The sequence below is a fragment of the Muntiacus reevesi genome, chromosome 20 (assembly GCF_963930625.1).
Source record: "Muntiacus reevesi chromosome 20, mMunRee1.1, whole genome shotgun sequence".
Classification (NCBI taxonomy): Eukaryota; Metazoa; Chordata; class Mammalia; order Artiodactyla; family Cervidae; genus Muntiacus; species Muntiacus reevesi.
The window spans coordinates 6,851,971-6,868,564 of record NC_089268.1 but is presented as its reverse complement, the minus strand read 5'-3'; the positions used below and the strand labels follow the sequence as shown (position 1 = coordinate 6,868,564).

General features: G+C 37.4%; 1 protein-coding gene across 1 annotated transcript in view; it reads right to left on the bottom strand.

The window, feature by feature from the left end:
- Nucleotides 1–16,594, bottom strand: part of BMP5 (bone morphogenetic protein 5) — a 133,472-nt gene that overhangs the window by 9,773 nt on the left and 107,105 nt on the right. Inside the window, exon 4 of the mRNA XM_065912359.1 lies at nt 10,736–10,930. Coding sequence (XP_065768431.1) covers nt 10,736–10,930 — 195 coding nt within the window. The remainder of the gene's footprint in view (nt 1–10,735; nt 10,931–16,594) is intronic.

The following is a 16,594-nucleotide window of genomic DNA, read 5'->3' as shown; positions in this document are numbered from 1 at the left end:
ACAGCTAATGTTTTCTTCTAGGAATAAACACTTTCACTCTGACAGTGTCTCTGGCAAACCAACATAGACGTTTGCTGTAAAGAGCAGCCTGTCTTACGGTGTCACCTGCCAACTTCGTTATCCTCAACCGCTGATGAAAATGAAGTCACGTCAAAGATCTAAAAGACCTGTCTTAACAGATCCTGTCATCTGCCTCTCATAGTGACATCAGCTAATTATTTAATTAACGCGAGTCTAGAAAAGAAGGTAATGATTAAATCTGAGTGCAGAAATCCTTTTACTTCTAGACCAGTGTTACTCCTGTGTGTGATGACCTTCATTAAAACATATGTAAAACAGAGAGCCAGTAGGAATTTGCTGTGACTTGGGGAGTTCAAACCGGTGCTGTGTGACATCCTAGGGGAGTGGGATGGAGCGGGGCGGGAACAAGGTTCACGAGGGAGTGGACATATGTATACCTCTGGCTGATTCATGTTGATGTATGCAGAAACCAATACAAGATTGTAAAGCAATTACCCTTCAATTAAAAATAAATTTAAAAACATTCCTATCATAAACACACATCGGTCAAAGAAAATATAGAAAACTCAAGCAAGGACACTCTGACACTTTATTCATGCTTGCATGCAATCGCTCACACGGTAACTACACTTAGTAAGCGCCTATATGCCAACACTGAGCACAAGAGAACGAATGCGAGTTCTGTCCTTAAGATGCTCGCTGTTTCATTAACAACAAGCTTAAAGATCTGAAAAAATAAATATGTAGATTATGACAGAAAATGGAGGAAAGAGAACTGATTTGAGATTTAGCACTCTTCTTTGGGTAAACTTTTAATCGAAATAGCAAAAAAAGTTAACTGTGTCCAAGCAATGAAGCAGCATAAAGTAACAATAAGTACAATACCATGAAATGGATAAGTCTGAACACTGTATCATTTTTAGGGAAGAGGAATAACTCAAGTCTGGTATTAGTTTGACTGCATAAACTTTTTGATATTTAAAAAAATTTTTAAAAGTGTCAACTATGCATAAGAGCAAGGGAGAGCAATTTATTTTTTCTCAAAAAGGACAGAAAATATATTTCAGGCTACGGGGTTTCCTTCACAGTGATTCAGCTTTGCCCCAGTAGCATGAAAGCAGGATTTAGTATGCATTGATAAATGGATGGATGTGACTGTATTTCAAACAAACTTTGCTTGTGGATCTTAAAATTTGAATTTCACATGATTTCTGCATGAAACAAAATAATATTCTATTTTAATTCTTTTTCACACATCTAAAAATGTAAAAACCATTGTTAGCAATTGGGTTGTACAAAAACAGGCAATGGCTTATTTTGCCAAACCCTGCATCAGGCAATCATGAGAATATTTATTCATCCATCCCTGCCTTAATAAAAAACATTGAATGTGAATAAAGACCTTATATCCAATAACACATTCAAGTATATGTGAAAAACCATAACTATGTCTATGACCATTTGAATTCCATGTTTATAAAAAAAGAAAGTAAAACTTAAAAGTCAAAATAGATCTGTTCCATCTATGCAGCTTTTCATGCAGGCTAAGTGATGTATATATTGCAACATCACATAAAGGTAACGAGCAATGAAATTTATAACAGAATCTGGTTCCAAGAGTCTGATTTCATAGAGCGTTAGGACCATATGCTTAGTTGGTCAGAAATAAAAATTAATGGATACTGAGTAAATGTTGTACCCAAACCAGCAAAGTCTGTAGTTAGCTTTACTAAATGGTTGGCAGAAAAACCTCTGAGAGGAAAGGCAAAGAAATTAGATTCATATTTTAAAAAAACATTGATCAGCAACCCTTCATATATGAAAATGAGTTGGACATGATGCTGCTCTTGACAAATCTGCCTAGAATTCACGAGTATCACCAGAAACCACTACACATTCTGAAGTCACTGCCAACACTAGAAAAGCATTCCTCAACCACAAGGCAGGTATCACAGACACAGGATTTCTGTTTTGCCTGTTAATGGCAATAATATTGGGAAACCAGTAATAATATTGGCAATAATTTTGGGAAACCAAAACATTGACTATTGTTAAATACTTTTTGCCAATTTGTTTATGATCAATTTCTGGAAAAAATATCCACATTTATATTTTACAAGCTATTTGATTGTTTATTCTTCCAGTTTTATTGAGAAGTAATTGACATATAGCACTGTACAATTTTAAGATATACTGCGTAATGGTTTGATTTTACATCCATCATGAAATGATCACCACAGTAAGTTTAGTGAACATCCATGATCAAGGTCTTTCAGCTGAACAAGCTGGATTTAGAAAAGGCAGAGGAACCAGAGACCAAACTGCCAAAAAATACCCCCTGGATCATAGAAAAGCAATGTAATTAAAAAAAAAATTAGCATCACTGACTACGCTAAAGCCTTCGACTATGTGGATCACAACAAACTGTGGAAAATTCTTAAAAGGATCAGAAAGTAGACCACCTGACCTGCCTCTTGAGAAACCTGTATGCAGGTAAGGAAGCAACAGTTAGAACAGACATGAAACAACAGACTGGTTCCAAATAGGAAAAGGAGTACGTCAAGGCTGTATATTGTCACCCTGCTTTTTTAACTTATATGCAGAGTACATCATGAGAAACACTGGGCTATATGAAGCACAAGCTGGAATCAAGACTGCCAGGAGAAATATCAATAACCTCAGACACGCAGATGACACCACCCTTATGGCAGAAAGTGAAGAGGAACTAAAGAGTCGCTTAATGAAAGTGAAAGAGGAGAATGAAAAAGTTGGCTTAAAGCTCAACATTCAGAAAACCAAGATCATGGTATCTGGTCCCATCACTTCATGGCAAATAAATGGGGAAAAAGTGGAAACAGTGACAGATTTTATTTTCTTAGGCTCCAAAATCACTGCAGACAGTGACTGCAGCCACAGAATTAAAAGACACTTGTTCCTTGGAAGAAAGGCTATGACAAACCTAGACAGCATATTAATAATCAGAGACATTACTTTGCCAACAAAAGTTCATATAGTCAAAGTTGTAGTTTTTAGTAGTCATGTATGGATGTGAGAATTGGACCACAAAGAAGGCTGAGCATCAAAAAATCGATGCTTTCAAACTGTGCTGGAGAAGACTCTTGAGAGTCCCTTGGAGAGCAAGGCGATCCAACCAGTCAGTCCTAAAGGAAATCAACCCTAAATATTCACTGAAAGGGCTGATGCTGGAGATCAAGTCCAATACTTTGGCCACCTGATGCGAAGACCTAACTCATTGGAAAAGACTCTGATGCTGGGAAATATTGAAGGTGTGAGGAGAAGGAGACAACAGAGGATGAGATTGTTGGAAGGCATCACCGAATCAATGCACATGAGTTTGAGCAAATTCCAGGAGACAGTGAAGGACAGGGAAGACTGGTGTGGTGCAGTTCATGGCATCACAAAGAATCGGACACGACTTAGCTACTGGACAATGATGTCAGATATACACAAAATTAAAGAAATAAAAGATGTTCTTTTTTTTCTGATGAGAACTCTTAGGATTTACTCTTCTAACAACATTCATATATAACATACAACAGTGTTAAGTATATGTATCATGTTGCATATTACATCCTTAGTATTTACATGATAACTATTTGACTGCCTTCTTCCAGTTCCCCCTTCTCATTTCAATAATACAAATTTAATCTTTGTCTTATTTTGATTTGTTAAAATTCATTTTGTGTTAGAAAAAAGTGAAATGCGTGGTTAACAAAACTTCTGAGATCTACATAGGGCCTCAATGGTTTGTCCACTAGTCCCCAAAGAAACTACCAGATAAATGAAGACACGCTAGGTAAACTGTGAAGAGCACAAAGGAAAATCAAAAATCTCCACAAAGTGGTACAGGATTCTTTTCCCTTTAAGCGCCAGTGTTAGTGTCTTTGAGGAATAAAATATAGTTAAATCTGTAAAAGAGAAGGAAAAAAAGTCCAAAATAGAATTCAAAATTTAAACAATCAACGGCTTAAACAAGCCAAATATAACGAGACGCTGTGTCTCAAAACAAAGGAGGTGACTTAACACTCTGAGGGAGGTCACAGACATCAGCCTCCACACTGCAGGATGTTCATTAATTAATAGAAAATGAAAATGTCAGATGAACGAAGGTATGAAGTGGCTATAAAATAGCAGGTGCAGTGCTACTGTAGACTATTCAATAATGTAAATTTTGACATGGCCTTTGGGGTAGAGAAAATCATGATAAATCCAAAACAAATAACACCACTCCCAAAGATGAGGGATTTCAAATGCTACTGCTACACTAGTTTAATCCCCAAGTCCCACATCCAATGAACTCCTCACCGAACGGGCGTATAACCCAGTAGGAATTACAGTTATTTATTTGTGTAGGGATTTGTGTACGAATGTGTGACACTGAACAGACACCACAGCATAATAACTGTCTGGTGTGTTTGCTTGACTCTGCTCAGCAATGTGTCTCTGTGGATGATGCAGAGGACGCACTCACCTTAGAGCTTGTTGACATAAAAACCCATCCACAAACCTGTCTCCAAATGCCTGCAAGATGTCTGTGCATGAAAGTTTCTCAGATGCCTCCGACTCACTATCTTGGCTTCTGATCTCACACTCTTTCCATTCATTCTACTTGTTTAACAGGATCTAGTGGCTCAAGCCAGAAAATTTAATAAATACAGTTCTTGATTTTCTTTCGTTCTCACTCCTACCCTACATTAAATCCACCTACACTCCCTTTTAAGTGACCAACCTCTAGCCTAGTTAACCTATCAGAAGTCCTTTGCACCCTTGGTTACCTCACACTCCCCCAACATCCTTTTTGGGAACTTGGTCCTAGGATAACCCTTCATCCCTAACTCCTCTTAAGAGAGCAAAGTCTTTTTGCTCTCTAAGTCTTTTGCCTTGTTGATGGAATTGCTTATTCTCTTTTGCCTTTACTCAAAGTACTGATGTTCCCAGTGGAGGATCCATCCTTAATATTTCTCTCTTACTCCAGTTTCTATAGCAGCTTCGAGTCTTATGCTTCATCTAACCATTGGGGCTAAAAGCTGCATCCTATATATTCCACTTCCATGCCCATCTCTGGAGTCCTGCTGACTCCATTCCACATATTTTGGTTCCCACTTCCCTGTCTCCAATCTATAATCTTCACTGCTTGGAGTGTTAGACTAGATTCCTAATTATATTTTGGCATCCAGTTTCTCCCCTTGGCATCCCATCCTTCTTTCTGATGCCAAATTGAACTTTTTAAAATGCACATCTGACGGTGACACTCCTTTTTCCAGATGCCTGCATGGAAACACCACAGTTACTGACCATTATGACTTGGTCCCTGCATGATTTTCTAGCTGATATCAGACTGCTCTCATACAAGAATACTAGTACAACGCGGCCATCAGACACTGCTGTGTGGGTCTGTAACTGCATATAAGGTCTGACATGGCTTCACCTCCATTTCTGAAACATGTCTGGTTTTCTTCATTGGAGTCGTGCTCTATCCTTACTGCTCCCACACTTCCTTGTACCTACTCTAGTAGAACTGATCTCCTGATAATTACTAGCAAGCACGTCTTCGCCACTGTCTAACACAATGCCTTTTCAGAAGCAAGATTCGGATGCTACCCATCTTGCATGATCAGATAGTTAATGCTGTGTCACGCTGTGGTGCTTATTTAACAATGAATAAATATTTTACAATAAACCACACCCAGACATATCTTCTCTAGAATTCTCTCTAGACAGAAACTTGACAATAAGTGATCAGGGGAATGGGTACTGATGCAAAAGTCTGAACTCTTTACGCACGAGTTTGGAGAAATCGAACCCTAATTTGGTAATAATGATAATGTTTAACCCTGAATGAGTATACACAGTGTTCTCCATTCTTTATACCCATTAACTCGTTTAATCCTTGCAACTCATGTAATTTTACTCTATGAGGCAGATAGTATTAACGTTCCCACTTTCCAGATGAATAAATAGAGAGATGTTACATGCCCTGTCCAAGATTACACAGCTACTAAGAGGTGGACCCAGAGTTACATGACAGAAGAAAAGATAAAGGTACAGATGAATGGGCTTTCCAGGTGGCTCAGTGATAAAGAATCTGCCCATCAAGCAGGAGATACGGGTTCTATCCCTGGGTCAGGAAGATCCCCCAGAGAAGGAAATGGCAACCCACTCCAATGTTCTTGCCTGGGAAATCCCATGGACAGAGGAGCCTGGCGGGCTATAATTTCATAGTGTTGCAAAGTCAGACACAGCTCGCATACGCACACACACACACACACACACACACACACACACACACACACACATGAATAGATAAATAAAAAGATGAATCTACGTAGCAAAATAACTACCATTTGAGAAGGGATTTTTCATAATTTTGCATATTCAGAGCACAGATAACAGCTTTTGGTGTTAATTAGTATAAAAACCATGTGGATTAAAACCATTCTCACTGGTGCAACCTTGCAGGATTTTTACTGCAGCATTGATTTTGAAAGCCCCAATTTATAAACAGCCAAAATGTCTTTTTAAGAGCGATATGACTAAATAAATTCTGACAAAAGCAGTATTGAATATATTGTAGCAGTATAAAAAAAATGAAGTCACTAATTTGAAAGATGACTGAAATATGTTGTTTAAAAAATCCACAAGACCAATTATATGATACCAAGAGTGAACATTAGGTAAACCATAGACTGTAGTTGATTGTGATGTGTCGATGTAGGTTCATCTTCGGTAAGACATGCACCACCATGGTGAGTGATGTTGATAGTGGAGGAGGCTATGAATTTGTGAGGTAGGGAGTACATGGGAAATCTATGTACCTTCAATCTTTCAATCTTGTGGACTTAAAACTGCTCTTAAAAAGGTTCATAAAAATAGGAACCCTCCTGGACTGTTGGGGAGAATGTAAATTGGTGCCAACTATGGAGAACAGTCTGGAAGTTTCTTAAAAAACTAAAAATAGAACTACCATATGATCCAGCAATCCCACTTCTGAGCATATATCTGGAGAAAACTACAATTTGAAAAGGCACATGCACCCCAGTGTTCATAGCAGCGCTGTTTACAAAGTCGAGACATGAAAACAATTTAAATGTCCAACAAGAGACGAATGGATAAAAAAGATGTAGTGAACATGTATTGATACAATGGAATATTACTCAGCCATAAAATAGAATGAAATAATGCCATTTGCAGCAACATGAATGGACCTGCAGATTATCATACTAAGTGAAATAAGTAAGACAGAGAAAGAGAAATATTATGTGATACACTTATATGTGGAATCAAAAAAAAACAGATACAAATTAACTTATGTACAAAACAAAGACAGACTTAGATATAGAAAACAAAATTAAAGTTACCGAAGGGGGTTGGAAGAGGAGAAGGAAATTAGGAGTTTGCCATCAGCAGGTATACACTACTGTATATAAGGTGGATAAAAAACAAGGACCTACTGTACCACACAGAGAGTGGTATCCAGTATCTTATAATGACCTCTAAGAGAAAAGAATCTGAAAAAGAATATATCTCTATATAACACATAATAAAATTATATCCTCCAAAAGTGATGCATATACAGGAGGAAAAACCTTGGAAGTACTTGCATTCTGTTAATAACAGTGTATCAGCATAATTTATCTTAAAAGAAATGATTAAAGGAGAATTTTAGCTTTATTTATGATTATTTTTAAAAAATAAAATTATGTATTAATTATATAACAATGCACTCTAAACAAATAATTCCAACAGATTGTTCTTTCTGGTTTTGATTAAAATGGTCGTCCAAGAGGGATGACTTTACATTGTATCCATTAGGCAAGATATAGCACCTGTCAGAGTTGAGAGTTGCAGGCAGGGCACCCATGGTCGTAATACCAAGCTTGCAAATAAGCACCTTTTCAAGCAGTTCTGCAGTAAATGAGAACTAGCTCTCTGCCTTGTAAATACTTTAAATTTTGAATGCTCTGTTGTTTTTGCATATTGATGTAGTCCTTAAAATAGCATCTTGCTCCTGGTAGGTTCTTTAAAATCTTATCAACGTAGTGCCTCTCCAACCCAAAGGGTGGTTACCTTAATATTTAGCTATTGCCTACATTTCCTTTCCCCTAAACCCAAGTTCAAAGGCAAATCAGTGGTGCCTGCTCATTGTGAAATAAGTAACATCTCTCACAAAGTGTCTGCTCAAAGTTCTTGCTAAAAACCTAAAGCGTAGCAAAGACAGAGGGTTTCTGCTGAAAATCCAGGGGCAGTGGTTCTATATATACACAGCTGAAAAAGGAAGCGAGTTCTCCCATACAGTGACCATGCTAAATTCCTGAATGTGTGTTTGTGAAGTTGCTGTATTTTGCTAGGTTCTCCCACAGGAGCACAGAATAAAAGGGCACTGAGAAGTCAGAAGACAGGACTCTGAAAGAAGAAAGGGATGAGTTAAAGACAGCAAGAATGATCTGGGTTCTGCACTGTTGGAGATTTTTAACATTTGAGAATATGCTTTGCAAAAAAAAAAAAAAAAAAAATGCAACCAAGCAGACTTCTAATACAACTCTCCCTTCTCCCTACTGACCTTAGTTATGGCGTCTTCACACAGTGTTTTAATGTAAAAGCCTAGTAGTATTACAGCATTTGCTATTTATATTTGGATAATTTTGAAATTTCACTAGCATTTCAAGTCTCCTAAGTATCAGATTTTATGTTTATATTAAATCCCTGTCTTTTGGGCCAAATCCTATGAGACTTTTTCCTGCCTGTTTGATTACTACCTATTGAAAGGTTAAGTCTCATACACACAAACCAACTACTTTCTTTCTTCTTATTATCAAAATATGAACATGTTCCAAAACCACCTACTACATATTTCACAGAAATGGGTGCCAATGACACACTTTTTAAAAAGAAAATATTGGTCTGTATTAGAATAATTTTGTACTCTAAATGGTGTTAGGAAACTGGTGAAAAGTTATGTGATTTCTGCTTCATGTATTTTATTCATATCTAGTTATAGAAGCACATTTGTTACTTGTGGTCAGGAAGGGAAGATAAATAGAGTTCACCAATAGGGAGAAAGATGATTTCAGTTGCTGGAACACCTCTGCCAGAGTCATTACCAGTTCTAATAATACACAGGTGACTTTTCCCTTTGACATTTTCTCAAAAATTATTTACTATTCTATTCAAGATTTAACAAATCTTTTTCTTAATGCAATCTGCTACATTAAATTAAAAACATTTCAACCCATTTCAGAACCATTCTATATGAAAAGAAAAATATACAACTTTGACAGGCTAGTATTTACAAGGAAGAAAAGTTCTTAGAAAGTTATTTTTCTCCATCTTTCATATTAAGCAATGAAAAATTTTGCCAAACTAAATATCTTGTGAATATCTTTATAAAATAGCCTTGTAATAAGGCACTAATATCACATTTACTTTCAAGTGAAAAAGACAGTGAAGCTTATTTGATGGAAAATTATTTTAAAGCATGGATTTCTGTGTAGAATGTAATTTACGATAATGCAATTTCACAGAACTCTTCCCTCTGCTTCTGTTGTTAGATACACAAAATAGACTTCTTTCTAACACACTTCTCCTGTGCCTTCACTCTAGGAGGGTTCCAGTGAATTTTGCTAAGAGTACCAGGATAAAAGAAAAAATTCTATATATTTTTGTTTCATTTATAATCATTAATGGCAAACACTGTGTGGATGTGTCTTTTTGGAAGAGCAAATCATTCGCATTTGCTGAAATACCGATGCAGAGGTCATATCTGTTTTGTTCACCAGTTTATTCATGGTGCCTCACAAGTACACTGCATATGGTGGTCACCAACAGAGAAGAATACACATTTTACAATGAACAAACACTTTGTCCTAACTAGGGCTATTCTAGGGCAAGCTTTCTCCTTCAAATAGGATTATTTTTCATAGATAAGACAATTCCTAGGAATAAAATAGCCATCATTTTCATCTAAGAACAGCTTATAAAAATTTGTTTGCAACTAGAACTAAACAAGGTACTTATTGGTACAAAGTATAGGAATAAATTGCTTCAGATTCTCTCAGTTAGATGAGTTCAGATCAAGCGTATTTTTTATCTCTCTATCAATTAATAGATTAAATTGCAAACATAGTGGGATCAACTGTGCATTTACAACATTTTATTTGATTTCATATGAGCATGTATATGTATACACACACTCAAAGCAAATTATCTACATAACATCCCTCTAAATAATTAATGGAAATATAAATATTATCTCAATTTCCATACAATCTACCCTGCTTCTTTTGTCCGAAAAAATTAAGCTCATGATTCACACATACTGTTTTAAGTACCAAAGTAATGCTTTTATTTTTAATTTACTTGTTACCCATCCATATGTGAGATTCCTGGGAACGGTCAGCCCACAAGTTGTGGAGTTCAATTTGGACTAGCTTTTGTTGATAATAATTTTATTATTGCCAGCTTGATTTGAATTTGAGTTGCATCTTTCAGCAGATTGAGGTAAGTCCCACTTACTTTAAAATGAATTACTGAATGATTCGCTGATGAAACATTTGGGGGATGCGAGAAACACGGCCGGATGATTTAATAGACCAAATGAGGGTACACTAGAGGGTAAATTTACTGTGGCTACTTGATTTGCAACATACGACCCCGTGACCCTCTGTGCAGAGCTGCAGCTCTGGTTTTATCTCACCTCCAACACTGGACACTCTGGAGGAGTCCTGAGGAGAGCTGGATTTATTGCGGTTTTGATTTTTTCGCTTGTTGGCTGCTCTCACAGACCGGAGAAGCACCTCGCTCGCCTTGAAGAAGGCCACCATGAATGGCTGTTTTGACTGAGGCCCATGTCGTCCCACGAGGCCGGCCGACTTCACGTTGATGCTGTGACCTGGAGCAGAGGAAGGGGCACTGGGTTTATCAAGAAGAGATGAGGTCACCAGCTGAGGGGTGAGCTCAGAGGGTCTGTGGGAAGAGGTAAAGGTTTGAAGACACTACCAGAACCTTTAATCTGCTGACCAAAGGCTCTCATAAATGTGGAAAATGTACTGTCACAGATGGTTATCCATTCTTGGTTTTCCATTTCGTATCACTCTTTAGCCACACAACACCCCCAGGCCTTCACTGATGGGCTTTTTCTCAGACCTGAAAGTTGGGAACATTCTAAATGGCTTCACCACCATCAGCCTGGAAATGGCCGTGTTAACCAGTGATTTCAGAAATATTAGCTACAGGCACTTTTGCACTAAATGCCTTGTAATTTTCCTTCGTGTGATTAAAGCTGAATGGCTGGCTGGGGGTTTCTACTTTCCCCTGCTTCTTTGGAGACTTTCCAAGGTTGATAAACCCCTCCTCACTTTGGGCCTAGGCCCAGCAAACTTTACAAAGCTATGATCCACTTAAAACACTTCAAAGATCCTTTCAGAGGCCCCCGCTGGGCATGGAGCTTTACTCTAAGTAACAGGTCTTTCTCCATGTAAAGGATTTTGAAGCAAACATGAAAATTTCAAAATTTTCTCTGCGCTTCGACACACTTGAATGATGTTTACTGAAAGAATTTCAGAGGATGCAAATCAAGCCTGGAAATGCTCAGAAAGGAGAAAAATTCCAGATGAGCTTAGTCTAAAGTAGTCTGTGTCCCAGACCCTTCTGAGTCCACTGTTGTGGTTGTTTATCAGAAAGGGAGTGCGCCCAGGGCCTGTGCTACAGTGGATGAGAAATCAGCTGCCCTACAGACAAGAAATAGATGTTGATAAAGTGCTTCTCCCATTGGGGCAGCAAAAATAATACTCCACTACAACAGTATCAAATGCATTTGGAGCACTTTCTATGTATACTAGGTATTATTCTTTTCTTTTTAAAATATTTTTATTATGATAAAAGTCACATAATATTAATACAAAATATACTATTTTAACCATACTTACTTGCACAGTTCAGCGGCACTAGGTACATTCACACTGTTGTGCAACTCCAACCATCACCCATGTCCCGAATTGTTCACCTTCCCAAACTGAAACCCGTGTCACTATTAAACGCTAGTCCCCGTCCCCCTTCCCCATCTCTTTCAACACCTGCAACCACCGGCATCTACCATGATACTTTCTGACTCTATGGTAGGCATTTTTCTTAGCGGTTTCCATGCATTATTTGATTTGATTTCACAAATGCCTTAGGAGTTAGGCATTTGTTACACATTTTACAATTCACTCTTGTTATGATTTTTTCATTTAAAATAAATATCCCAGAAAATTATATATGTGTGTATATATATGTGTGTGTGTGTGTGTGTGTGTGCATGCACATGTGTGTTTGTGTGTTTATATGTGCATATATATAAAGAAAACCATTGACCGATAAAAAATTCAATGAAAATTACCCAGAGAGAATGAAGTGTTTAACTTTAAGCTGTACATTTAGTTGAAAATTATTCAAAGCTCATGCAAAAAACAAATTCTACTCCAGATACGAAAGTTGCCAATCTTTTCAGAGTAATATATCATGTGGTTAGAAATACGCACATGATTGGCCGTGCCTTGTCCCTTGAGGGATGTGCAAGTTTTCTTAAAATATTTATTCAGTTAAGACTATGCAGCAGCTTCAGTGCATTATAAGACCTAACCCACCTTGGAAGAAAGAAATCAAGTCCCTGAAATGGCATCAATGGCATTTTAGCAAATAAACTCTTGCTCTTAACACAATTTATTTTGGCAGCATAAACACTTTTGTGTATACTTGTATTGTGCAGGGACCTTCCACCGTCAGAAAACGAGACTGTGTTAAGTGAGGTGGTGCAGCTGTTGCGAGGGACACAGAAGTCCTTCAAATGTGGAGATACTGGTTGAAAAAATGCATGTGTATCAATGCGGACAGCATTCACTGGTGTCCTCAACAATCGCTCATTGGGAAAACTCGTTACATTCCTACAAACATGAAAATAGCCGCTCCCTTCCCAAATGCCACTCCACTCCATCCTAGCAGAGAAAGAACTTCAGAATAATCAGAGCAGTAAACCTTAAACAAATAAGCCTATGGGTTTCTCTTTTAAATGCAAACTTACAGTGGCTCCACGCCAGAGTCTATATTTCTTAGAAAAACTCTATCACTGGCATAAATGAAAGAGGCAGTTTGATTTGTGGTCAGAGTAGTTTCCATTCTACTTCCACTGTAACAAATGTATTAATTCAGCTCAGACTTCCTCCTTCTGGCAGCCCTTTTGCTGTAAAAAGAGAAATTAGAAGTTCCAGCCAAATACCATACCTTGAACTGACCCACCTCAATACATAAACACTTTTACAACATGTTTATTCAGGTGTAGCACTTGAAATTGGTTTAAGATGTTTCCAGTGACAGAGAGCACAGCAAAAGAAAAAAAGAAAAACAGAACTGAGAAACTTGACTGTGATGGACTAGAATAACTAGCGATCTGTTCTTTAAATTTTGGATTTTTTTTTTTTTTTCCTGTCCTGGAACACAACATAAAAAGTATTTGTTGAGCTTTGAGTTTGATGTTTTAATGAAGTGTTAATTTAACAGGAATGAAATCTTTTACTTGTATACATGGATAACTGCAGAAATCATTTTTAATAGATGATCTTTCTAATATTGAAATACGCTGCCACAAGAAGCACAAATGGAATACAGTAAAATCAGTTTCCTATTCATTACAACACACTGACCATTTTCTCATTAAATAAGCACTGAAACCAAAACCCCAAATTTCTTGGGTTTGTAAGAGGGTACCTTTTGTAATTATTTGAAAGACTTTCAATATTTTGATTTTTATCTCTGGAGAAAGAAGATTGCTCTCAAGATTGATGCTTTGAAAACTATAAAGGTGTGTGTGTGTGACAAATATGGGTTTCTTGGTCTTTACAAAGGGGGATATTGTGTGTGAGGCAAAGTCCCCTTCAAACAAACGTGAACTCCTTTTAAAATAACTTTTGATATTATTAAGTTTCCTCTTGGTTTCCTTTCCACTTCAGCAATGAGGTGACTATTAAGATTCCATAAGTTAATACTTGCTCAGTGGGTCTTGATCTTGAGCTACACCATGGAAGCATTATTTGGCCTTCTCCTTCAGACACATTACACCTCCACTGATGATGTTGACTGAACCTTTTGAATAAGGCTGAACAGTCGCTTTCCTTAGAAGTGCTAAAGAAATCCAGACTCTATTGCAAGTATTAAAAATAAGGAATCTTTTATAAAATCTTTTTAACAATGCTGACTTTTATTATTAAAGATACAGGGTGATTTAGATACTGCAAATATATCAGTAAAGAAACCTATCTAAAACATTTTCATTTAGGAAAACCATTATATACGTAGATGTGTATTACAGTGGTTTTATTTCTCAAAGCTGATCCTTATTTTTGACTTCTCATTAAAAAATGTGGGTAGGAAACAACAAGATCCTGCTGTATATTCAATACCCTGTGATAAACCATGATGGAAAAGAATATGAAAAAGAATATACATGTAAATATATGCATTATATACTATATATAAAGAATATATATGTATATAAAACTGAAAAAAATAAAAATATAAAAGAATATAAAGTGGAAATAAAAATGACCTGGGGGAATAAAAAGAGTAATAAAATGGTGATAAGGGACACCAGCTTGGAATCCAAGCTTAACCATTCTAGGATTCAGACAAGTCTAGGCATAGCTAGAAGAACATGGGTAAGCTTAATTCACCAGCATATATTTGGAAGAGAATAGAAAGACCTAGAGGGAGAGAACTCATCATGAGGAAAAGGTGAACCCCTAGAGTACAGATTCAGAATAATGTCCCAGTGAGTACGAGGAAGCAGGGATTTTGAGTCTGTAACTCAGTCTTTCTTCTGGCCTTGCTCCAATGTTCGCATGATTAATTCCTTAAGGACCAAGGGGATTCGTGGAAATCTAAGAGACCTATTTTTACCCAAAGTCCCTGTAAAATCCTGAGAGAGCAAGGGAGCCCCACTTTGGAGTTTGGTTAATGATGTAACACAAGTGAAGGCCAAAGATTCTTCCTACATCAGAAAAGTGGTTTCCAAGTAGCTCCGCACTGGTACAAGATGGCAGCCCCAGAGTGTAGGTGGGCTCAAGATGACCTACTGCACCAGCACCAGCTTCAGAGGGCTGCAGCAGTTCAAAGCGGAGCCAAGCAGCAATCTGATGGCTTTGGAAGTTAGATCCAAAACTGTCCCAAAGTGAGGGGCAGGGCAAGTGATGGGAATAAGCAGTCCTGGAATAGGAAGACACTTTTTTTTATGTCATATCCGTGTCCTGATCTTGTTCACTAGGAAGGGGAAATGGCCAGGGTGAGAGCAAGAGAGAGAGAAGAACTTGATTGTTGGATTTGTTCAAGTTTACATTCACTTGGAATCTTCCACGCAAAATGGGAGAGGAGGTAGAAAAGCTTCTCCGAAGGATGTATCAGCGTTCCAGTGATCCCACTGATGGCAACTGGACCCAAAGGAACATGGTGCCCGATTATCCCAGCTTTATGTATCGCAGGATTCTTGGGTTATAAAATAAAAGGGGTGATGGGGACAAATATGGGAGTCCAGAGTTATCATCTTTCACATTTGAACAAAGAATGCCCATTAAATCTTTCCATGGGAATTTTTTTAGAACTATTCCTATTTTGGCCATCTTGCTTTCATTTCAAAATTACTGTACAGGTTCCAAGGGAAGAAAAAGAATTTGAGAAGTGAATATTGGGACATTTCTCAGTTTTATTAACTGCAAAACGAATAACGATGAGGTTAGGGTATCTTCTAAGGAAATAATTATTCTTTTCACACAAGAATCAACAGGAAAATATGTGATTCTGGAGCTTTAACCTACACATTTTGCCATAACTGAAGATAAAGTTTCAAGATTTCCATATTTGCTCCCCTGATCTGTATGACTTTATTTAAGTCCTGGGTGTCAGAGTATTGTATTTAAGTCTGCCTCTGAACACAACCATTTAAAGTTTAGAATCATGGAGAAGGTAGACTGGCAAACCAAGGTTCCATCCCCAAATGATTCGTTTTGTATTTCAGACCATTTTTTTGGGGGAAATGTGACTTTCGAAATGTTTATTTCTTTAAAAACAGGGTTATTAAAGGAGCCTCTGACATAAAACAGCTCTTTAGAGACATGTTGATGTTATAAGGATAAGTGGTTCCAAATATGAGCATTCAGTTTCCCTCCAGAATACACAATTTGAAAAACATTCATTTGAGGATTTATCAGAGCCCAAACGTTGATATCACTCTAAGATGTTAGCATAAATTCCACTTTTTTCCCCCCTATAAACCCACAGTAATTGAATGCTTAACCCAAAACACCTGTGATGAAACTTGTGCACAAATTACCTATTCTTCATTGCAGAAGAGCTCACGGCACCCTTTGTGGGCTAGTTCACAGAAAACAAATCCCCGCATGGTTTCTCATTCACGTACTCACGTGCTCTTTGCTTAGTTTCAATCTGTGATTAAATTCGATTTTGGTGCTCTTAAATTATAGTTTCCTGGCTCTAAATTATACTGGAATTGTACCCTTTTTAGAAACAG